Source organism: Ranitomeya imitator, chromosome 1 (genome assembly GCF_032444005.1).
Source record: "Ranitomeya imitator isolate aRanImi1 chromosome 1, aRanImi1.pri, whole genome shotgun sequence".
NCBI lineage: Eukaryota > Metazoa > Chordata > Amphibia > Anura > Dendrobatidae > Ranitomeya > Ranitomeya imitator.
This window is the reverse complement of record NC_091282.1, coordinates 825,163,751-825,188,420: the sequence shown is the minus strand read 5'-3', so window position 1 is coordinate 825,188,420 and position 24,670 is coordinate 825,163,751. Positions and strand designations below refer to the sequence as shown.

The 24,670-nt window shown below is 38.7% G+C and overlaps 1 protein-coding gene across 5 annotated transcripts in view; it reads left to right on the top strand.

The window, feature by feature from the left end:
• The window catches only part of CRLF1 (cytokine receptor like factor 1), a 252,038-nt gene that overhangs the window by 187,026 nt on the left and 40,342 nt on the right, over positions 1 to 24,670 (top strand). For 3 of the 5 annotated variants that reach the window (XM_069740508.1, XM_069740494.1, XM_069740502.1), the window contains exons 6-7: positions 4,900 to 5,068; positions 14,227 to 14,405. In XM_069740508.1, the coding sequence (XP_069596609.1) occupies positions 4,900 to 5,068; positions 14,227 to 14,405 (348 nt within the window). Of the gene's footprint in view, positions 1 to 4,899; positions 5,069 to 14,226; positions 14,410 to 24,670 lie in introns of all 5 variants that reach the window. The other 2 variants (XM_069740514.1, XM_069740483.1) reach the window with 1 other exon arrangement.

Genomic DNA, 24,670 nt, shown 5'->3' with positions numbered 1-24,670 from the left:
AGTCAATATTTGCCCAGAAAATGAACTTTAACCCCAAAACAAATTTCAACATCATTGCAGTCCTGCCTTAAAAGGAGCAGCTAACATCGTTTTAGTGATTGATCCATTAACACAGGTGTGGGTGTTGATGAGGACAGGGCTGGCGATCAATCAGTCATGATTAAGTAAGAATGACATCACTGGACACTTTAAAAGGAGGCTGGTGCTTGGTATCATTGTTTCTCTTCAGTTAACCATGGTTATCTCTAAAGAAACACGTGCAGCCATCATTGCACTGCACAAAAATGGCCTAAATTACAGGGAAGAGTATCGCAGCTACAAAGATTGCACCTCAGTCAACAATCTATCGCATCATCAAGAACTTCAAGGAGAGAGCTTCCATTGTTGTCAAAAAGGCTCCAGGGCGCCCAAGAAAGACCAGCAAGCGCCAGGACCGTATCTTAAAACTGTTTCAGCTGCAGGATCGGACTACCAGCAGTGCCGAGCTTGCTCAGGAATGGCAGCAGGCTGGTGTGAGTGCTTCTGCACGCACTGTGAGGTGGAGACTCTTTGAGCAAGGCCTGGTTTCAAGGAGGGCAGCAAAGAAGCCACTTCTCTCCAGAAAAAACATCAGGGACCGACTGATATTCTGCAAAAGGTACAGGGAGTGGACTGCTGAGGACTGGGGCAAAGTGATTTTCTCTGATTAATCCCCTTTTCGATTGTTTGGGACATCTGGAAAACATCTTATTCGGAGAAGAAGAGGTGAGCGCTACCACCAGTCTTGTCTCATGCCAACTGTAAAGCATCCTGAAACCATTCATGTGTGGGGTTGCTTCTCAGCCAAGGGAATCGGCTCACTCACAGTCTTGCCTAAAAACACAGCCATGAATAAAGAATGGTACCAGAATGTCCTCCAAGAGCAACTTCTCCCAACCGTCCAAGAGCAGTTTGGTGCCCAAAAATGCCTTTTCCAGCATGATGGAGCACCTTGCCATAAAGCAAAGGTGATAACTAAATGGCTCATGGAACAAAACATAGAGATTTTGGGTCCATGGCCTGGAAACTCCCCAGATCTTAATCCCATTGAGAACTTGCGGTCAATCATCAAGAGACGGGTGAACAAACAAAAACCAACAAATTCTGGCAAAATGCAAGCATTGATTATGCAAGAATGGACTGCTATCAGTCAGGATTTGGTCCAGAAGTTGATTGAGAGCAAGCCAGGGAGAATTGCAGAGGTCTTGAAGAAGAAGGGTCAACACTGCAAATATTGACTTGCTGCATTAATTCATTCTAACTTGTCAATATAACCTATTGGTACTCATAATATGATTGCAATTATATTTCTGTATGTGATATAAACATCAGACAAACACTAATAAAAACAAGAGGGCAGCAGATCATGTGAAAATATAATTTTGGTGTCATTCTCAAAACTTTTGGCCATGACTGTACCTGTTAACCTTTCAAAAAAAAAAAGTTGTGAAAAAAGTAAAATGTTCATTTCTTTCTTTCCACTATCCGTTAATTCCTGTGAAGCACCTGAAGGGTTAATAAACTTCTTGAATGTGGTTGTGAACACCCCTTTTGGATATTTTTCTATCTTATAGGTCCCTCAAAGTCACTTCAAATGTGAGGTCCCTAAAAAATGATTTTGCAAATTTTATTGGAAAAATGAGAACTCACTGGTCAACTTTTAACCCTTATAACTTCCCAACAAAAAAAGTTTAAAAAATTGTTCGCCAATTGTTCACCAATTTTTGCCAAATTTCTGATATTTTCACAACTAAATGCAAGTCATGTCAAACAAATTTTACCGCTATCATAAAGTACAATATGTCACAAGAAAAAAGTCTCAGAATCAGTAGAAAAGGGATATACGGCACTCCTGGTTGAGTGACTCTGGTGTCTCAGTAGGGTTCTAATTAGTGATGAGCGAGTATACTCATTGTTCTTGTTTTCCCGAGCACGCTCGGGTGGTGTCCGAGTTTTCATTAGTGCTCGGAGATTTAGTTTTCCTTGCCGCAGATGCATGATTTACGGCTGCTAGACAGGCTGAAAACATGTAAGGAATGCCTGTTTGTTAGGAAATTCTCACATGCATTCAGGCTGTCCAGCAGCCATAAATCATGCAGTTGAGGTGACGAAAACTAAATCTCCAAGCACTAACAAATACCCGGAGACCACCCGAGCATGCTCAGGGAGACCTGAGCAATAATGCTATTCGCACATCGCTAGTTCTAATCCCTAATCCAATAGTAGCAACAAACCTGGCACTCAGGATAGTTTGATCGCATAACAGATTTATTTAGCAATCCACAAATTAACATTTCTGTTTACACCTTCATCAGAACTGATTGGCATGCGGGAACTGTCAGAGAACTGCACTGACAAGGGCAATCTGAATTGCTATAGAAAGACGCCTTTCTACTAATCTCACAATCTGTGGGATCCATTGAAGCATTCCAGAGTTATTAACACATAAAGTGACAGTGGTCAGAATTGTAAAATTTGACCTGGTCAGGAAGGTGACAACAGGCTTCGGGATGAATGATTTAATATTGCTATACTATTATATATTTTTTGGTTGTGCCGTCATAATCTGCAGCACTTTATAAACATTATCATCACTGATCCCATTGGACATCGAATTTAAATTCGCTAACAATATATCTTTTTGGAATGTTGGAGAAAAAGCAAGTACTCGGATGAAACACACACAAACACAGGGAGAATATGTAAACTCTTTGTAGATGTTGTTCTTGATGGGGTTTCAACCCAAGACTCTAACACTGCAAAGGAAAAGTGCCACAAAGCACCAGTGCTAACCACTGAGCTACTGTGCTGCAGCTGTAACCACATAATGCTACCATACAGTGACAGAATGCCCCCACACTGATAGTTACCAAACCAGACTGTACCAAGACCAACATAAATGCTGCAATATAAACAGACAAATAATACCACCAGACCATAGTCACATATTACCAAAATGTATAGTGGTGATAATATCACCATTCTGATCATTAACCAAAACTACTGAACTAAGACTGATATTGTCACTATACAGTGGTCATGTAGTGGATGATATGAGTGGCTCAGTCAGCAGTTCATTCTTAATGATCGTAGACATTTGATTTCCCTTTTGTATTCCATTTGGGATTGACCACCCTGAACACTGCTTACATCCATGACTCCCCTCGGCAGAAGGTAACACACAGATATCCTTGGCTTTTCACTTTTCCTGCACCCTTCTTACATATCACCTTTACACAAACCATGTAGTGCTATAACAAGTGCCCTACACAGTAATAATGCCTCCTTTGTACAGTAATAGTATTCTACCTTTTTGAATCCAGACAGTAGCAGAACTGCTCTGTGCCCTTACACAGTAGTAACACCTTCTCTGTACCTCCAAATTGTAATAATACCACCTGTGCCTCCTTATAGTAATGATGTCTTCTGTGGCTCATTTTAGTTATACAACCCTTGTGTATATTAAATAAATGCTCTCCTGTGCCTCCATAATAATAATAATAATAAATAATAATAATGCCGTCCTGTGCCTTGTTATAAAAATTATAATGTCCACTGTGCAATAATAATTCGCCCATGTTGCTTACTACTATTATTATTAAGAAGCACAGGGGGCATTATTATTGTTATTAATATCATTATACAGAGGCATAGGGGGACATTATTATTGTTACTTGTTTTATTACAGTATAGGATGACATTATTACTATTATAATGAAGAACAGAGGGATATTATTATTTAAAATACCCCATCCCCTTTGTGCCTATTTTAATGGTGACCCCACAATGTGCCTCTCTATAGTAATAACAAGAACCCCACTGTTGAAGTCAAGAATATAAATATTAACGCTCATATCACCCTGCTTCCACGCCAAGCAATGATGTATTTCTCTTTTTCCTCTGTAGTATCTAGGCCAGCACAGACGGCATGATGTATTAATGTCACTGTGCTGCCTGACTTCCCCTGTGTGGTGATGGGTTCTTACCATCTTGCCTACGAATCTTTGCTTCCCTACAGTTGCTATCAGAATTGGTGTTGTGAGGATTGCGATACCATTGAAAGTGTTGCGGGCCCATGTGGATCCCTGTTGGACTAGCACATCTTCTTTAGCAGAATTGCCAAATGGTCAGTCCGACACTCTTTTTAAAGCGAATTGGTAAGCAGGATTTGATCCGCCCTCAAAACTATTTATACGTACATGTATTTCTTTCAAAGACAACTCCAGCAATTTCTTTACATGGTCAAGTCTGTTCCTCTTTCACTGAGAAATCTAAGCTTGAATTGACATATAAATGTCTATGGTAGATCTGAAGCCTCTGTCACTCCATTTCTGTTCTCTTCCTAGCACCGCCTCTTCCTGGTTGACAGACAGCCTCTACAATGTGTGACCTCAGGCAAAGGAATCAGTATAGCAGGAAGAGGCAGCGCTAGACGAGGAATAGAGATAGAGTGACATTGGCTTCAGATCTACCTTAGTTCTTCAGGCTCATTTGCATATCAATGCAAACACTGATTTCTCAGCAATGAAGGAATAGACTAACCATATAAAGGCATTGCTGGATTTGTCTTTAAAAGACCTAAATACACATATTTATAGTTTGGGGGGAAGGTGAAATACTTCTGACAGATTCCTTTTAAGTAAATCTTAGAAAACTTATGTAATCTATCTGCAAATATTTTCAGCCCACAAAGAAGCAATGTGTATTTAGTATACATAGTGAATGAGTTAATGAGTTCTACTCTAATTCATCAATATGTTACACATTTACTGTAAAAAGATATTCTGTTGCTGTACGAATAGATTATAAATCAATCTATAGCCACATATATTTATCTAAAAAAGCACAGTTTATTGAATAACTCGTCTCTATTCTTTTCAGGTAGTTGATGACGTGGGTAACCAGACATCCTGTCGTCTAGCAGGGTTGAAGCCTGGAACCGTTTATTTTGTTCAAGTTCGGTCTAACCCTTTTGGAATCTATGGATCTAAAAAAGCAGGAATCTGGAGTGATTGGAGCAATCCAACAGCTGCATCTACTCCAAGAAGTGGTTAGTTTTATAGTGACATGACAACAAATCATTGTTTCATATATTATGGACATTTTCTTCCCTGTAAAATTGATATATTTCCTTAAAAAAAAACCTGTCATTAGGTTTTTCCGATATAACCTATGGCCGCCCACCACCTTTCAGCCCCTTTTGACAGTATTCTATAATGCTGTATATATAACCCCAATTCACCCTGAAAGGCACAAAAAAGCCCTTTTATTATACTCCCCTACAGGCCGACCGGTACAATGGGAAAAGCTGGTCTTCATTCGGCACCTCCTCTCTTCTTGCAGTGCTGTCCTCCTTCTTCTTGGTGTGGATGATGCGTCCTACATCATCCACACAATGTTCCCTTTACTACTCTTACACAGGCGCACTTCTCTACTCCATCAATGGCAGAGCAAAGTAATGTAATACACAAGCACCAGTGCTCTTTGGCCTTTCCCTGCACATGTGCAGAACAGTACTTTGCTCTGCCCTCGACAGGGCAGAGAGAAGTGTGTCTGCATAAGAGTGCAAAGGGGAACACTGTGTGGATGACACAGGATCCACACGAAGCAGATAATGAGGACAGCAGCGCAAGAAAAGAGGAGGCGGCGGCAAATGAAGACAATCGATGCCCATTGGACTGTACAGCTCTGTAGGTGACTACAATTAAAGGTCTTTTTTTGCCTTACAAGTTGAATTGGAGTCATATATATGATATTATAGAATACTGTCACATGGGGCTGAAAAGTGGTGGCTGTAAGTTATATAGGAAAAACCTTGTGACAGGTTCCCTTTAAAAAGGGTTGGTGACTCCATAGTATCCTTTTAAATAGAAATGTAAAAAATGGTATTTGCATGTAATACTAGTATTTCAAAACTGTATGCTTTTCTGAAGGGTCAGAACTAACTTTCAATTGAAAAGTTTTATTCTGTACTCATTTTGCTGACCACCACGTATGTGGTTCTCAACCTTGTTCATGTCCTGTTTTCTCAGAAAAACTGAAATTCTGAAAACATTTTGGCTTAGACAAATAAATATATTTAGTACTGGGGCCTATTTATTAATACAGAGGTACAGCAAATTTGTAAACCAATTTGAAACATTACATGGTTTTCATCAATCTCATGTACTCTGCTTGGGGATTATATTGCCCCTTCAGTTATACCAGAGTTGTATGTGTTGGAGCTTAAAGCAATTTTCATGCAAAAGTAGTTCTAGCATCTATAAGGCTGGTTTCACACTTGCGTTTCAAAACGCATGTGTTTTAAAAAAAAAACGCACGGTGAAAAAACGCATGTAAACGCGTGCAAACCCTGCGTTTTTTTGACGCATGCGTTTTTGCATGTGGTGAAAAAAACGCGGCGTTTTGACGCGTTTACATGCGTTTTTTCATGCGTTTGTGTTTTTTAAACGCATGCTGAGAAATGTGTGATAGCTGCCTATCATCAAAATAAAGTAAAAAACCCACTATAAACTATAAATAGTTAGGGTTAGGGTTAGGGGTAGGGTTAGGGGTAGGGTTAGGGGTAGGGATCATAACCCTAACCCTAAAGGGATCCTAACCCTAACCGTAACCCTAAGCCTAAAGGGATCCTAACCCTAACCCTAAAGGGATTAGGGTTAGGGTTAGGATCCCTTTAGGTTTAGGGTTAGGGTTAGGGGTAGGGTTAGTGTTAGGATCCCTTTAGGGTTAGGGTTAGGGGTAGGGTTAGGGTTGGGGTTAGGGGTAGGGTTAGCGTTAGGGAAAGGGTTAAGGATAGGGTTAGGATCCCTTTAGGGTTAGGGTTAGTGTTAGGGTTAGGATCCCTTTAGGGTTAGGGTTAGGGTTAGGATCCCTTTATCACCTTTATGGTGAGGGGTGGCATATCAGTGTGTTTTCTGTATTTTTTTTATAAAAACGCATGCGTTTTTAATGCAAACAAATGCATGTGCTTAAAAACGCATGCGTTTACATAGACATCAATAGGTTTTTTTGCCGCGAAAAAACGCATGCTTTTTTTGCGGAAAAAAAAACGCCGCAAAAATTACTACATGTTGCATTTCTGCAACACAACACATGCAGAGAAAAAACGCATGCGTTGCAAAAACGCGTCAAAATGCATGCAAAAAAATGCATGCGTTTTTAATGTTAAATACAGGGAAAAAACGCATGCGTTTTTTGCATTTTTTACCGCAAAAACGCAAAAAAAAAACGCAAATGTGAAACCAGCCTTAGCTGTATCTTATTTAGCCTTATTTTTTATGTGATTCTATTAACAAATAGATTTCACTACGCCATGTTGGTGCATATGATAAGCAGATATAGCGAAAGTTAGCTTCATAATTAACATGTTGCTGACCATGATGCAGGAAACCATATAAAACATCCCAAGATATTTAAAATATCTAGTTGAGGATCGCTGCCTCATGGTTATGCAATGCATTAAAGGAATCTGTCAGCAGGATTCCCTCCTCAAAACTATTTATATGAGCATGTAACTCTTTCAAAAAAAGCAATACTTTTACATGACCAGCCTATTCCTTTATTACTGAGATATCAGCGTATGAATTGATATGTAAATGAGGTTAAAAATCTGAAGCCTCTGTCACTCCAGCTCTATTCCCTGCCCAGCACCATCTCCCCCTCTTGACTGATGTACAGTTAGGTCCATATATATTTGGACAGAGACAACATTTTTCTAATTTTGGTTATAGATATTACCACAATGATTTTTAAACAAAACAATTCAGATGCAGTTAAAGTTCAGACTTTCAGCTTTCATTTGAGGTTATCCACATTAAAATTGGATGAAGGGTTTAGGAGTTTCAGCTCCTTAACATGTGCCACCCTGTTTTTAAAGAGACCAAAAGTAATTGGACAGATTCAATAATTTTAAATAAAATGTTAATTTATAGTACTTGGTTGAAAACCCTTTGTTGGCAATGACGGCCTGAAGTCTTGAACTCATGGACATCACCAGACGCTGTGTTTCCTCCTTTTTGGTGCTCTGCCAGGCCTTCACTGCGGTGGTTTTCAGTTGCTGTTTGTTTGTGGGCTTTTCTGTCTGAAGTTTTGTATTTAAAAAGTTAAATGCATGCTCAATATGGTTGAGATCAGGTGACTGACTTGGCTATTCAAGAATATTCCACTTTTTTGCTTTAATAAACTCCTAGGTTGCTTTGGCTTTATGTTTTGGGTAATTGTCCATCTGTACTATGAAACGACGACCAATCAGTTTGGCTGCATTTGGCTGGATCTGAGCACACAGTATGTCTCTGAATACCTCAGAATTCATTCGGCTGCTTCTGTCCTGTGTCACATCATCAATAAACACTAGTGACCCAGTGCCACTGGCAGCCATGCATGCTCAAGCCATCACAATGCCTCCGCCGTGTTTTACAGATAATGTGGTATGCTTTGGATCATGAGCTGTACCACGCCTTCGCCATAATTTTCTCTTTCCATCATTCTGGTAGAGGTTGATCTTGGTTTCATCTGTCCAAAGAATGTTCTTCCAGAACTGTGCTGGCTTTTTTAGAGTTTTTTAGCAAAGTCCAGTCTAGCCTTTTTATTCTTGATGCTTATGAGTGGCTTGCACCGTGCAGTGAACCCTCTGTATTTACTTTCATGCAGTCTTCTCTTTATGTTAGATTTGAAGATTGATACACCTACCTCCTGGAGAGTGTTGTTCACTTGGTTGGCTGTTGTGAAGGGGTTTCTCTTCACCATGGAGATTATTCTGCGATCATCCACCACTGTTGTCTTCCGTGGGCGCCCAGGTCTTTTTGCATTGATGAGTTCACCAGTGCTTTCTTTCTTTCTCAAGATGTACCAAACTGTAGATTTTGCCACTCCTAATATTGTAGCAATTTCTCAGATGGGTTTTTTCTGTTTTCGCAGCTTAAGGATGGCATGTTTCACCTGCATGGAGAGCTCCTTTGACCGCATGTTTACTTCACAGCAAAACCTTCCAAATGCAAGCACCACACATCAAATCAACTCCAGGCCTTTTATCTGCTTAATTGAGAATGACATAACGAAGGGATTGCCCACACCTGTCCATGAAATAGCCTTAGAGTCAATTGTCCAATTACTTTTGGTCCCTTTAAAAACAGGGTGGCACATGTTAAGGAGCTGAAATGCCTAAATTCTTCATCCAGTTTTAATGTGGATACCCTCAAATGAAAGCTGAAAGTCTGAACTTCAACTGCATCTGAATTGTTTTGTTTAAAATTCATTGTGGTAATGTCTATAACCAAAATTAGAAAAATTTTGTCTCTGTCCAAATATATATGGACCTAACTGTAATTTATGCTGTATGACTTCATCCAAAGGAGCCAAGCAGGAGTCAAGAAAGAAGAGGTTGTGCCGGGCAGGTAATAGAACTGGAGTAACAGAGGCTTAAGATCTACAGCATCACCTCATTGACAATGGTGTCAGGTGTCACATCCCTACCAACGAGATATTGATAACCTATACTGAGGATAGGTCATCAATAAAATTAGCTGTCAACACCTTCATGTAGTCATGTTAGCCTTCTACAGTATACAGTTAGGGCCAGAAATATTTGGACAGTGACACAAGTTTTGTTATTTTAGCTGTTTACAAAAACATGTTCAGAAATACAATTATATATGTAATATGGGCTGAAAGTGCACACTCCCAGCTGCAATATGATAGTTTCCACATCCAAATCGGAGAAAGGGTTTAGGAATCATAGCTCTGTAATGCATAGCGTCCTCTTTTTCAAGGGACCAAAAGCAATTGGACAATGGACTCTAAGGGCTGCAATTAACTCTGAAGGCGTCTCCCTCGTTAACCTGTAATCAATGAAGTAGTTAAAAGGTCAGGGGTGGATTCCAGGTGTGTGGTTTTGCATTTGGAAGCTGTTGCTGTGAGCAGACAACATGTGGTCAAAGGAACTCTCAATTGAGGTGAAGCAGAACATCCTGAGGCTGAAAAAAAAGAAAAAATCCATCAGAGAGATAGCAGACATGCTTGGAGTAGCAAAATCAACAGTTGGGTACATTCTGAGAAAAAAGTAATTGACTGGTGAGCTTGGGAACTCAAAAAGGCCTGGGCGTCCACAGATGACAACAGTGGTGGATGATCGCCGCATACTTAATTTGGTGAAGAAGAACCCGTTCACAACATCAACTGAAGTCCAGAACACTCTCAGTGAAGTAGGTGTATCTGTCTCTAAGTCAACAGTAAAGAGAAGACTCCATGACAGTAAATACAAAGGGTTCACATCTAGATGCAAACCATTCATCAATACCAAAAATAGACAGGCCAGAGTTAAATTTGCAGAAAAACACCTCAAGAAGCCAGCTCAGTTCTGGAAAAGTATTCTATGGACAGATGAGACAAAGATCAACCTGTACCAGAATGATGGGAAGAAAAAAGTTTGGAGAAGAAAGGGAACGGCACATGATCCAAGGCACACCACATCCTCTGTAAAACATGGTGGAGGCAACGTGATGGCATGGGCATGCATGGCTTTCAATGGCACTGGGTCACTTGTGTTTATTGATGACATAAGAGCAGACAAGAGTAGCCGGATGAATTCTGAAGTGTACCGGGATATACTTTCAGCCCAGATTCAGCCAAATGCTGCAAAGTTGATTGGACGGCGCTTCATAGTACAGATGGACAATGACCCCAAGCATACATCCAAAGCTACCCAGGAGTTCATGAGTGCCAAAAAGTGGAACATTCTGCAATGGCCAAGTCAATCTCCAGATCTAAACCCAATTGAGCATGCATTTCACTTGCTCAAATCCAGACTTAAGACGGAAAGACCCACAAACAAGCAAGACCTGAAGGCTGCGGCTGTAAAGGCCTGGCAAAGCATTAAGAAGGAGGAAACCCAGCGTTTGGTGATATCCATGGGTTCCAGACTTAAGGCAGTGATTGCCTCCAAAGGATTTGCAACAAAATATTGAAAATAAAAATATTTTGTTTGGGTTATGTTTATTTGTCCAATTACTTTTGACCTCCTAAAATGTGGAGTGTTTGTAAAGAAATGTGTACAATTCCTACATTTTCTATCAGATATTTTTGTTCAACCCTTCAAATTAAACGTTACAATCTGCACTTGAATTCTGTTGTAGAGGTTTCATTTCAAATCCAATGTGGTAGCATGCAGAGCCCAACTCGCGAAAATTGTGTCACTGTCCAAATATTTCTGGCCCTAACTGTATATAAAAACACCATTTACCGTATTTTTTGGATTATAAAATGCACTTTTTTTCCCGAAAATTTGGGAGGGAAATGGGGGTGCATCTTATAATTCGAATATATCTTACCAGCTGGGGTGGAGCAGGGTCCCAGGGTTGCTGCAAGAGGAGGCATTGATGCATTTCTGGAGGCCGCAGGCTGGGATGAGGGGGTGTTTGGAGATGCGACACTGCAGGTGTTCGGTGGTGCTGGGGCCCTGCTGACATTTTGTGAAAACCCGGGACCCCCGCACTTCCATGTTTTACATTGCGGCTGACCCATGGAAAATGGCTGCCAGGGGCAGCGCATGCAGAGTTGGAGATCTTGGCACCAAGATCTCAGGAGATGAGAATGAGATCTCAATGCCTAGATCTCCATCTGTGCATGCGCTGCCCCGGGCAGCCATTTTCCCGGAGTCAACCGCAAAGTAAACCATGGAAGTAGGGGGACTCCGGGCTTTCACAAAATGTCGATGGAGGCCCCGCATCACTGAACACTCACAGCGTCACACATCCGAACACCCCTTTCTCCCAGTCTGGGGTCCGCAGCATCGCTACACTCCTGCCTTCACCACCCTGGGACCTCGCTTCACCACAGCCACCACCCCCCGGTAAGCAGTAAGGCTCATGGATTGTAAGAAGCACCATCATTTTATTAAAAAAAAAGTTTTTTATCTTTTTTCTCTTCAAAATTTGGGGTGTGTCTTATAAACCGCAAAATACGGTATATCTAATTTTGCTGTGGGAAAATTAATATTTAGATATTATAAAAGTACAATAGATATTTAATGCAAAATTTGTCTAAAAGACAAAGTGAACATACATTTATTTATCACAATAATGCAATAATGTATTATTCTTGTATTGATATTTTTGGTCCTTTTTTTTACAAAGGAATGACAGCAAAAAAAATTCTTACTTCTTGATTTTTTCTGAAGGTAGAAATTTAACACATGTTTTCACTGATAAATATTTCACTTATTGATACAGATATAACATGCACATTTTCCAACATTTATGATGCATCTTTCACTGCTCCTGTTTATTTTTTATGAAATGTCTTTCGGGGAAATCAGTTAAACGTGCTACAGGAATAATGGTCACACTCAGTTATTCCCGGGCATTTATCACTGGCACACTTCCAGTAAGAGGATTGTCAGTTGTAGCTATATTTATTAGCTTTCTCAAAATTGTCAACTTGGGAACTGTACAAAAGTGTTTTGTATCTCAATATAAAGTTATTGCTGCCTACATATATTGTCATATAATATTAGGTGAATATACTGCAGGCAACTGAATACATTTATAACAGATTATTCCATACACAAAGGTCCACATTTGGCAACCTTGAAATTTCACGTATATATAAGACCATTTGCAAACCACGTCTCTTTCAGACAAATTACGCCTGGAATCTGCCCAAGTAAAGCTCCACAAAAGCACCTGAAAAGGAACATGTTTTGTTATTCAGATATACTAACAAGTTTAAAGGATGTTATTATTCTTTGGACATCTTCTACTGGGAAGTTGCCCAGTCTCTGACAGTATAGCATGACCGATGCCAGTAGCAGAGCCTCTGCAAGAAAAATGACAGCACAGCCATCGAAGCCACTTTAGAAGCTATGTGTAATTAGCCTTAAAGGGTTGATCACTTTCAACTAAGTTTTTCCCCTGGCTGAAGTTTACTATAAAAAAAACAAACCGTGATGTGCTCACCTTCCCCAGTCCACTAGCTAGTCTCCATCACTGTTCCTGGTGTTTGGCATTGGCACTGACGTCACTTTGACATCGCATGAGCCAATCACTGAGCTCAGAGGGTCTAGTAGGTTGTTTGCTTTTATGGCAATAAGCAGAAAGGGGAGAAATTTAATTTAAATAGATCATCCCTTTAAAAAGTAGCACTTAAAATAATTGTCTAATATATTTTAGGAAGAGTTATTCATTGATTCATTTGCATTAACACCTAGTACATAATACTGGCAATTTCTTGTAGAATATTTTCCCACAATTTTCAGCAGTTAGGTTACAGCCTAGCTACATTCACTACTACAACAGTGACTTAGCTCATGGCATAACGTTATCATCCATACTGATGATATTTGGAGCAGATAGGGTTTGCAGAGTTGGCTGAACACTTAATAGTCTACAGACTGCTCTTTATCCTAGTCAAGAATGTCTTAACTATGCTCCGACACCTGGTGTTCTTGCAAAAAAGCCAGTTTTCAAAATTATTTCCCAGTGGGGAAATACCTCTTGTTTTTTATACCTTATCTGGTGCCAGCAAATTTCAACAGGCCTCTGTTTCTTAGTTATTAACTGATCTCCATGTTATTATTTTCCGGTTTTTATAATCCTGGATATAAACAGGATTTGAAGGAAACAGTTCTACTAACTCCCATGACAAGTTACTTAGAAATACACATGTATCTTTACTGGGTAGGCTTCAAATTGAGCTGATGAAAAATTTCTTAAAATATTACTTCTGACCAGCAAGTCAAATATAGATGTGTATTATAATGACATTATTTATCCCGGGACTGTGCTGCTTATCCTGTATACAGATGTGATACATTTCACGCAAATCATTTCAGAGATGAGGTTAATATCACCTGTGAGCTGTGGGATTTACCAAATGAAAATAAAAATGTCTGTTATGGTTCTTTCGAAAGTAATATCTGTGGTTTCAAGTGTCGGAGGAAAACCATTGCAGTGTTTATGGATTGTATATCACCTTTTTGACTTTTTTATTATCGCTTGATATGAAGCTTTCTTCAGATACTTGACCTCAAACTGTAGGTGAGCTCCATTACATAAAATTTTGCTTAGTGGCTTTTTCACATTCAGATGAGTAACATATTTGCCTTTACGTCTTGTACAGCACCTTTAAACATATACTCAATAGAGACATTCATTGTGAGATTACAGCATATACATGTGCTGATAGACATTTCAATTATTTTGTGTTGTTTAGAAAGAATAACTGGGGTATGTGATCCAAAAAGTGGGGAGCAGAATTCCACCCTACGTCGAGAACTGAAGCAGTTCTTTGGATGGGTTAAGAAACATGCCTATGGCTGTTCAAACCTTAGTATCAAGTTGTACGACCAATGGAGAGTGTGGCTACAGAAATCACACAAAACACGGAACCAGGTAGGTAAGGCACTCTTTCTTACTCTATATAGCAGATATAAAATATGATCTGTTTGAGATTATATTTTGCTAGCTATGGACTTCCTCCTCATGTGGTATTATCTAAAAAGAAATAAGAAGGCTAGACAATTTGGCAAAGATAACAACAAAATATTGCAATAATAATTATAAACAAGCAAATGAGGCCTGTTTTCTTTTTCCATGTGTATGCCACATGTGTGATACATAGGACTCAATATTATTACAGGAGCATTATTGGTTAATTTAAAACAACTTTTCTGCTGCAAGAACAAAAAATGTAAAACTTCAGGTTCTTAAAAGTTACTTATTAAAGAATTATCACGTCATTAAATTTCTTTAGTTAGCTAGACAGCATGATTTAAAGCAAGTTTGCAATTGATTTGCTTTTTTTGATGTGCCATCATTTTCCTACAATGAGTGCAATTATTCATACATTTGGATAGTATACAGCTTGGTATCTTAACATCCTGGTTAGCAGTGTCTAGCCCATTGACTTCTATTTAGCAATAAGCTACTCACCTCCCTCTCACAGAGCTGTTATCAATCCTGAAGTCTAGGTTCCACAGCAGTTCTCTTAACCATGGCTCTCACTTTCTTGATCTGCGTGCTTGTTCAAAGGCACTGTGATCTTTATATGGGAATATAGGGATAACACTGGTAGTCTGTTAATGTGTAGAATTATAATGAAGCTCCTGGCCAGAACTGTGTCTCAAAGGAGGAGCAACCTGGTAGTAATGAAATGACAAAGTAGTGAGCTTCTCAATAAATAAATGAAAATACCCCTTTTATTATATTATGTAGACTGTAGCAATCATGTGAACTGTTAGTGGGGTTGCATGTAGGGTCTAAAAAGTAATTGGACACATTTGCGTTAAACTTCACCGTCGCTTAGACTAAATGTTGAGCCGAGTAATATGAACATACAGGCTGTAATCTTCACAATTAGAAGTACCAATAATTATAAAAGAACAAACACTTTTAGGAAAACAGTAAACAAGCTTCACATCAAGTGAATATAGTACACTGGGATCTCCAGCTAACATCACCTATACTGTGAATGGAAGAATCATTTATTGTAAAGCTTATCTAGCTATGCTTTGTATTTGCTTTAGAAAATAAATCAACATTAATGTGAACCACTTTCAATCATTTACTAGTTTAACATTTCCCAAAGTACAGAAGATCCTTTATATAAATGCTATTTTCAGTACAGAATTCATACTTTATCTAAATCATGAACACTCTATGAGTGACATGATAATCTAGGTTCCTTTACGCCGCTGGCACTGTGATGATGACTCTGGTTTGGTTTCAAGTCACTATATTCCCTCATTGTATCTGATGGTGGGAAAAGAAATGGCTAGTTTTGAAATCCTTCAGGACAACAAACTGCAAAAAGTTAAACTCATAAGTATGTCTTTTATTTTATGCCAGTTAGCTGCATTTTATTTATCAGTAAGGAAGGTTTCTTTGATACTTTATCTCAGAAGATTTCTTTCTGTCTTCCACAAAAATATATATATATATGTTTTGCTTCTTAAGTTGAGGAATGTGATCCATGGAGTAGCTGAAGGGCTTCGAAGGATTACAGTGAGGATTAAATATGGGGTATAAAGTAACCTTATAGCCTTACACACCACATATACCACCTTGCTTGTTTGTGTTGAGGTGACAAGTTAATCTCCCTGGTATGGGTGTTCGGATAGCTCAAGGGACCATTCACTGATATGTCATTGAATCAGACTCCTACTTTGTCTCTAACATACCAAGAGCAGTGTCAGTATCTAAGATAATGGCTGCTTAATATTGCAATCATGAGCATTAAAAGTTACTCACGAGTTTGAATTGTTGTCCAGAGGTTGTTTTCTGTTTTACTTCAAAAGCACTATTCACATTGCATTCAGTAAATACATTTAACAGATACATTTAATGTATTCTATGAACTGCTGCTTAAAATGGTAATTTATAGATATGCTTGTTAAAAAAACAAATCTAGTTGTTTGACATCGGTAAGTCATATCAAATTCGAATTTCTCCTATTGTGTCGAGTTTTCAAAAAAACTTTGATTTATTCACTGAAATTGTAATGCTGAAAATCTATAATTTCCTGTAAAAAGATCTGAATAACATTCTGAGGTCTCCTAGGTGTGTATTAGAAACCGCTTTTGAGCTCTTTAATGAAAAAACAGCTTTGTTAACATCCAAGTGACCTTAACCTATCTGGCTAGAGAATAGCGTGGGGACCCCTCCATTCTAGATAACCAGACTCGCTAACACTGACAGCTGAGGGTTGTAGCCCCCAGTTGTCGGTTTTGCCTGGATGGTTATAGAAAATACAGTTGAACCCATGCCGTTTTTTTCATTTATTTATTTATTTATTTATTTATAGCACAAGCGGTGGGTGAGGAATAGTCCCATCAGCCGCTCCTGCTGTCACTTTTATAAGCGGCAGCAAGTGTAGGCTGATGGGAGTAATAGTCCCAAAAGCCGCCACCTGCTGTCATTGTTCTCACTTGAATACAACTCATCATTCTCCCTTGCTCATGCTGATTGCAAGCAGAGCAAGGGAGAATGATGATTACTGTACCGCTGCTTCCCTGGAGCACACCGTGTGATACTGATGAGGCACATGGGCGGCACATAGTTGCCACACATTAGCCACATGTATTAAGTACACATTAACCACATGTATTACACACACAGACACTGACATCTCTGGTACCGATTTGAGATTTGATGTTAGCGGAAGCGCAGTGGGAAAATTTCTATTGGTGCTGGTGCTGATGTCAGATAGGTGAAGTGAGTTCATTGGCTGTGAATTCCCAGTACCTCTCAGTCAGCACCGCAAGCAAGAGAACTTTTTCATGCTTGCAGTGCCAAGAGACAGATGATAGGAGCTCGCAGGGAGACACTGAGGGAGACACTGAGCAGTGGTAGCAGACGATGTAATATTTCAGAACTATGTCAATAATAGTTCATCTTCATGATATAGTTGTGTGAAAAAGTGTTTTCCCCCTTCTAGATTTCCTATTCTTTTTCAAGTTTTTCACACTTAAATGTTTCAGATCTCCAAACAAATTTAAGTATTAGACACAAGTAAACAATCAATGCAGTTGATGAATGAAGATCATTATTATTAAGGGAAAAAGAAACCAAACATGCAGGGCTCTGTGTGAAAATATTATTTTATTATATATTATATTATTTAAATATGATTGCCACCCCCCTTAAAACATAAATTAACTGTGGTCTATCACATATTTAGGAAGCTGAGTTTAAATTCTCTAGCCTCATGCAAGCCTTATTACTGCCATACCTGTTCTCAATCAAGAAATCACTGAAATAGGACCTGCCTGACAAAGTGAAGTAGGCCAGAAGCTCTGCAAAAGCTAGAAATCATAGCATGATCCAAAGAAATTCTGGAACAAATGAGAAACAATGTAATTGAAATCTATTAGTCTGGAAAAGGTTATAAAGCCATTTCTAAAGCTTTGGAATTCCAACAAACAACAGTGAGAGCATTTGTCCACAAATGACGAAAGCATGGAACAGTGGTGAACTTTCCCAGGAGTGGCCGGTCGACCAAAATTACCCCAAGAGCATAGCAAAAACTCATTCAAGAGGTCACAAAAGACACCTCAACATCATTCAAAGAACTGTTTGCCTCACTGAAGGTCAAGGTTCATGACTCCACCATAACAAAGAGACTGGGCAAAAATGGCCTGCATGGCAGAGTTCCAAGATGAAAACCACTTCTGAGCAATAAAATTATAAAGGCTCATCTCAGTTTTGCCAGAAAACATCTTGATGATCCTCAAGAATTTTGGGAGAATACTCTGTGGACTGAAGAGACACAATTTGAACTTTCTTAAAGGTTTATGTCACATTACATTATTGGCGTAGAAGTAACAGCATTTCAGAAAAGGAACATCATGCCAACAGTAAAATATGGTGGTGATAGTGTGATGGTCTAGGGCTGTTATTCTTCTTCAGGTCCTGAAAGACTTGCTGTGGTAAATGGAACCATGAATTCTGCTGTCTACAAAAAAATCCTGAAGGAGAATGTCCTGCCATGTGCTTGTGACCTCAAGTTGAAGCGCACTTGAGTTATAAAGCAGGAAAATTATCCAAAACACACCAACAAGTCCACCTCTGAAGGGCTTAAGAAAAACAAAAGTATTACTTTGGAGTGGCTTAGTCAAAGTCCTGACATTAATCCGATTGAGCTGCTGTGGCATGACCTTAAAAAGGTGGTTCATACTCAGAAACCCTCCAATGTGGCTGAATTACAACAATTCTGCAAAGATGAGTGGGCCAAAATTCCTCCAGAGTGTTGTAAAAGACTCATTGCCAGTTAGTGCAAACGCTTGTTTGCAGTTTTTGCTGCTAAGGGTGGCCCAACCAATTATTAGGTTTAAGGGACAATCACTTTTTCAAATAGGGCCCTGTAGGTTTGGATTTATTTTTCTCTTAATATTATAATCCTTCATTTAAAAACAGTATTGTTTGTTTACTTGTGTTATCTTTGTCTATTATTTAAATTTGTTTGGTGGTCTAAAACATTTAAGAGTGGCAAACCTGCAAAAGAATAGGAAATCAGGAAGGGGACAAACACTTATTCACATAACTGTATTTGTTTTTTTAATAAAAAAAATACTCTTGTTTATGAATGTGACATAGAAAAACACATTTTTATTTCTTATTAATCAGTTTTTAATTTTTAAAAAAAATTGTTTATAAAAACGTATTTAAGATGTATCCCAAAAATCAAGAAACATAAAACATTTTATTTTGTGATAGCATACCAAATACATTTTTACTTAGAATTTTTGATAACACTGTACCAAAACCTTTTTTTTATTTTCTTTTAATTCCTGTAAATAACATGGCCTATTGCCACTACAACTATATTTGGCTTCTTTATAACTGAAAAATATTCATCAATAAAATGTTATGTTTTGTGCAAAAAATTAGTATACTTAAAATATATTTTACTATGAACATAGGTCTACTTATCTCCCCAAGCAATAATATTTATAAATGTCAATGATATTTGAAGCCAATTAAACAAAACATATATAGCTCATATCTTTTTTATGCTACCGACATTTGTATATCCCACTGCTATAAGCATTACTATAACACATATCAAACAACAGTATAAAAGCAAAAGCACCATTACTGTTTGATAATTCCATGCTTGCCCCCTTTTTCAAATCAAACATATACAGTGGAGTAAATAAGCGTATGATCCCTTGTTGATTTTTTATGTTTGCCCAATGACAAATACATGAACAGTTATTAATTTTCAGGGTAGGTTAATTTTAACATTGGGAGATAAAATATCAAAAATAAAATCCAGAAAATCACATTGTATACGTTATATAAATTTATTTGCATTTTGCAATGAGAAATACGTATTTGATCCCTCTGGCAAACAAGACTTAATGCTTGGTGGCAAAACTCTTGTTGGCAAGCACAGCAGTCAGACTTTTTTGTAGTTGATAAGTTTGTGAACATGTCAGGAGGAATTTTTGTCCACTCCTCTTTGCAAATCATCTTTAAATCATTAAGATTTTGAGGCTGTCATTGGCAACTCGGAGCTTCAACTCTCTCCTTAAGTTTTCTATGGGATTAAGGTCTGGAGACTGGCTAGGCCACTACATGACCTTATTATGCTTCTTTTTAAACCACTCCTTTTTCCCTTGGTCTGTATGTTTTGGGTCATTGTCTTGCTGGAAGATCCAGCCATGACACACTTTTAATGTCCTGGCAGAAAAAAGTAGGTTGTTGCTCAGGATTTTATTGTGCATGGCTCCATCCATTCTCCCATTGATGCGGCAAAGTATTCCTTAGCAGAGAAACAAACACCCCCTAAAAAATAATGTTTCCACCTGCATGCTTGACAGTGGGCAAAGTGTCGTTTGGGTCATAGGCAGCATTTCTCTTCCTTCAAACACGACGTGTTGAGTTAATGCCACAGAACTCAATTTTTGTCTCATCTGACCACAGAACCTTCTCCCAATTACTCACAGAATCATCCAGGTGCTCACTGGCAAACTTCAGATGGGCCTGCACATGTGCCTTCTTGAGAAGTGGGACCTTATGGGCACAGCAGGATTTTAAACCTCTACCTCATAATGTGTTACCAATGGTTTTCTTGGTGACTGTGGTCCCAGCTGCCTTGAGATCATTATCAAGTCCCCCCTGTGTAGTTTTAGGCTGATCTCTCACCTTCCTCATGATCAAGGATTCCACATGAGGTGAGATTTTGCATCATGCCACAGATCGATGTCGATTGACAGTCATTTTGTATTTCTTCCATTTTCTTACGATTGCACCAACAAATGTCTCCTTCTCATTCAGCGTCTTACTTATGGCTTTGTAGCCCATTCCAGATTTGTGCAGATCTATGATCTTGTCCCTGACATCCCTATAAAGCGCTTTGGTCTTGCCCATATTGTAGAGGTTAGAGTCTAACTGATTCATTGAGTCTGTGGACAGGAGTCTTTTACAGTATAAAAGATGACTATGTATAAAGGTGACTATGTAAGTCAGCTGTCTTTGATGCAGGTAACAAGTTGATTAGTAGCATCTAACTGGTTTGTAGGTGCCAGAACTCTTAATTACTGGTTGGGGATCAAATACTTATTTCTCACTGCAAAATGCAAATATATTGAGAAAGAGGGTAAATTCCCTCGAAACGCGTCGGGATTGGCCCTTGTGAGTGTTCATCATACGGACTGGTGATGTCACCTAATAGCCACGCCGCTCACTCGCCACGCTACTAATCGTCGGCGCTATCGGCCGAGGCTGCCTGCCGGGAATCACAGCGGCGAGCATATTGGGGACTTCATTACTACGGGAGGACGCTCCCTGGTACATTTGTGCACTGCAAGCTGTGCCACCCTTTAAAGACCACAGACCTTTGAAGACTTCAGAGGACGGTTTTGCAGCAGTCAAGTGTCTCGAGTGGACACACCAGTTTACAACAGTGAGGTAGGTGACTGAGGCTCACTCATATTCACAGTTCCTCCTGTCAGCGCGGCATCTACATTATGATATATACTTTATTATTGTTTGGCAGGGCGTGCACACTACGTGCCAAGGTGCCTGCAGCTGGGTTTTTGGGCCACAGCTTAGCGCCAGTGTGTCTTTTTACAGTGTTTGGTATTTATACAATATTATTTTCTGGATTTTATTTTTGATATTCTCTCAATGTTAAAATTATCCTACCCTTAAAATTTTTTACTGTTCATGTCTTTGTCAGTGAGCAAACTTACAAAATCAGCAAGGGATCATATACTTATTTAAATAACATTTAAATACAACGTGCTCGTTATATTATGTTAATTTAACCAAACAATACTTTTGTAAGCAAAGATGGAGGCAAATTTTCATATTGTCCATGTATTTGTTGGTCTTGTTCCATGATGCAATTAAATATGAATGTTATGATATTTTTAATTGGAAATATAGGTACATCATTTACCAAATAAATGTAATATTTAAGTGAAAAAGCAGCTTTATAACAATAGCATTATTGCAATATGTAAAATATTTTTTATAGATGCATTTAAAATAAGTTAAAATATAGAACACATCATTGCTAAATTCCCAAAATATGTTCTAGTGCAAATATGCATGCATTTAAAAGAATTTTAGATACAGATGTAAAACACAATGTGTTAAATAATATTTTTAAAACGTATTCTCTAGTTATTGTAAATTTATTTTAATAAATTACTCAACTTCATTCTCTCCCAAACGAATGCACTGAAATTTGATTAGTTCATGATCCATTATTAGCTGCTTTAAATTTTTGTTGAGTCGCAAGATGTGGGCACTAAATTCAGACAGTCTATGTATGGCAGTTTCATTTTCTGAGCCTCTCTGCTTTTTACATCACTGTGGTAATATAGCAGACAGATTTTTGTTGAGCATAATCCTAAAGAAACTTCTGAAAACGTAGGAATTGAACAGTGAAACAGCAATAATGCATAGTATGGATTAAAAGATAACAAGACAACGATGTACATTGTTTTGCTTCATAACTTAGCAATAGCTAAATAAAAAATATACAAAAATTATTGGTTTCAAAAATTCACATCCTTGTGAGCTGTCTCAAGAAATAGAAGTATTGTTTGAAGGAAATTCTTCTCTGATCGGTGAATTTCTTGAATGACATGAGTAATGAGGTTTTGATGTGAAGAATGAATGTGCATATTGGAAACCTTGTTGGGGACCCTGAAAGTTAAATATGGGAAGATCACTACATGTACAGTAGGTGTTTGAGAGTAACATACCTGAGCATGTTACTTTTTTTCCTTCTCCAAAGAGGCAAAATTATTATTTTTTTTAATTTAAAGCCACTTCCAGTCATATCTTTTGGGGATTTTTTGCTGAAGAATTGTTGTTTGTATAACAACATTTACTTCACAAGAAAAAGCATTACAAGAAAAAGCATCGCAAGAAAAATCTAGGTGTGAAATGGCAAGTAAAGCATATTCTGTCTTATTTTTCATATTTTGCCTTGAAGGCTTAAAAAACCCTACCTGATATAATATTTCAATTTTGAATAATTTTCATTTCAATTTTGTTCTAGACCTTTCGGACTATATATAGTTATATCTATAACTATATCTATATCGATATACCATATATACTTGAGTATAAGCCGACCCGAGTATAAGCCGACCTCCCTAATTTTGCCACAAAAAACTGGGAAAACTTATTGACTCGAGTATAAGCCTAGGGTGGAAATGCAGCATTTACCGGTGAATTTCAAAAATAAAAATAGATCATTATTTCCCCATAGCTGTGCCATATAGTGCTCTGCACCGTTCATATTTCCCCATAGCTGTGCCCCATACAGTGCTCTGCACCGTTCATTTTGTCCCATAGCTCTGCCCCATACAGTGCTCTGCTCTGCACCGTTCATTTTGTCCCATAGCTCCGCCCCATACAGTGCTCTGCTCGGCACCGTTCATTATTGTCCCATATCTGTGCCCCATATATGCTCGGCACCATTCATTATTGTCCCATATCTGTGCCCCATATATGCTCTGCACCGTTCATTGTGCCCCATATATGCTCTGCACCGTTCATTGTGCCCCATATATGCTCGGCACCGTTCATTATTGTCCCATAGCTGTGCCCCATATAGGCTCTGCACCATTCATTGTGCCCCATATATGCTCTGCACCGTTCATTGTGCCCCATATATGCTCTGCACCGTTCATTGTGCCCCATATATGCTCTGCACCGTTCATTGTGCCCCATATATGCTCTGCACCGTTCATTGTGCCCCATATATGCTCTACACCGTTCATTGTGCCCCATATATGCTCTGCACCGTTCATTGTGCCCCATACAGTTAGGGCCAGAAATATTTGGACAGTGACACAAGTTTTGTTATTTTAGCTGTTTACAAAAACATGTTCAGAAATACAATTATATATATAATATGGGCTGAAAGTGCACACTCCCAGCTGCAATATGATAGTTTCCACATCCAAATCGGAGAAAGGGTTTAGGAATCATAGCTCTGTAATGCATAGCGTCCTCTTTTTCAAGGGACCAAAAGTAATTGGACAATGGACTCTAAGGGCTGCAATTAACTCTGAAGGCGTCTCCCTCCTTAACCTGTAATCAATGAAGTAGTTAAAAGGTCAGGGGTGGATTCCAGGTGTGTGGTTTTGCATTTGGAAGCTGTTGCTGTGAGCAGACAACATGCGGTCAAAGGAACTCTCAATTGAGGTGAAGCAGAACATCCTGAGGCTGAAAAAAAAGAAAAAATCCATCAGAGAGATAGCAGACATGCTTGGAGTAGCAAAATCAACAGTTGGGTACATTCTGAGAAAAAAGGAATTGACTGGTGAGCTTGGGAACTCAAAAAGGCCTGGGCGTCCACGGATGACAACAGTGGTGGATGATCGCCGCATACTTAATTTGGTGAAGAAGAACCCGTTCACAACATCAACTGAAGTCCAGAACACTCTCAGTGAAGTAGGTGTATCTGTCTCTAAGTCAACAGTAAAGAGAAGACTCCATGACAGTAAATACAAAGGGTTCACATCTAGATGCAAACCATTCATCAATAACAAAAATAGACAGGCCAGAGTTAAATTTGCAGAAAAACACCTCAAGAAGCCAGCTCAGTTCTGGAAAAGTATTCTATGGACAGATGAGACAAAGATCAACCTGTACCAGAATGATGGGAAGAAAAAAGTTTGGAGAAGAAA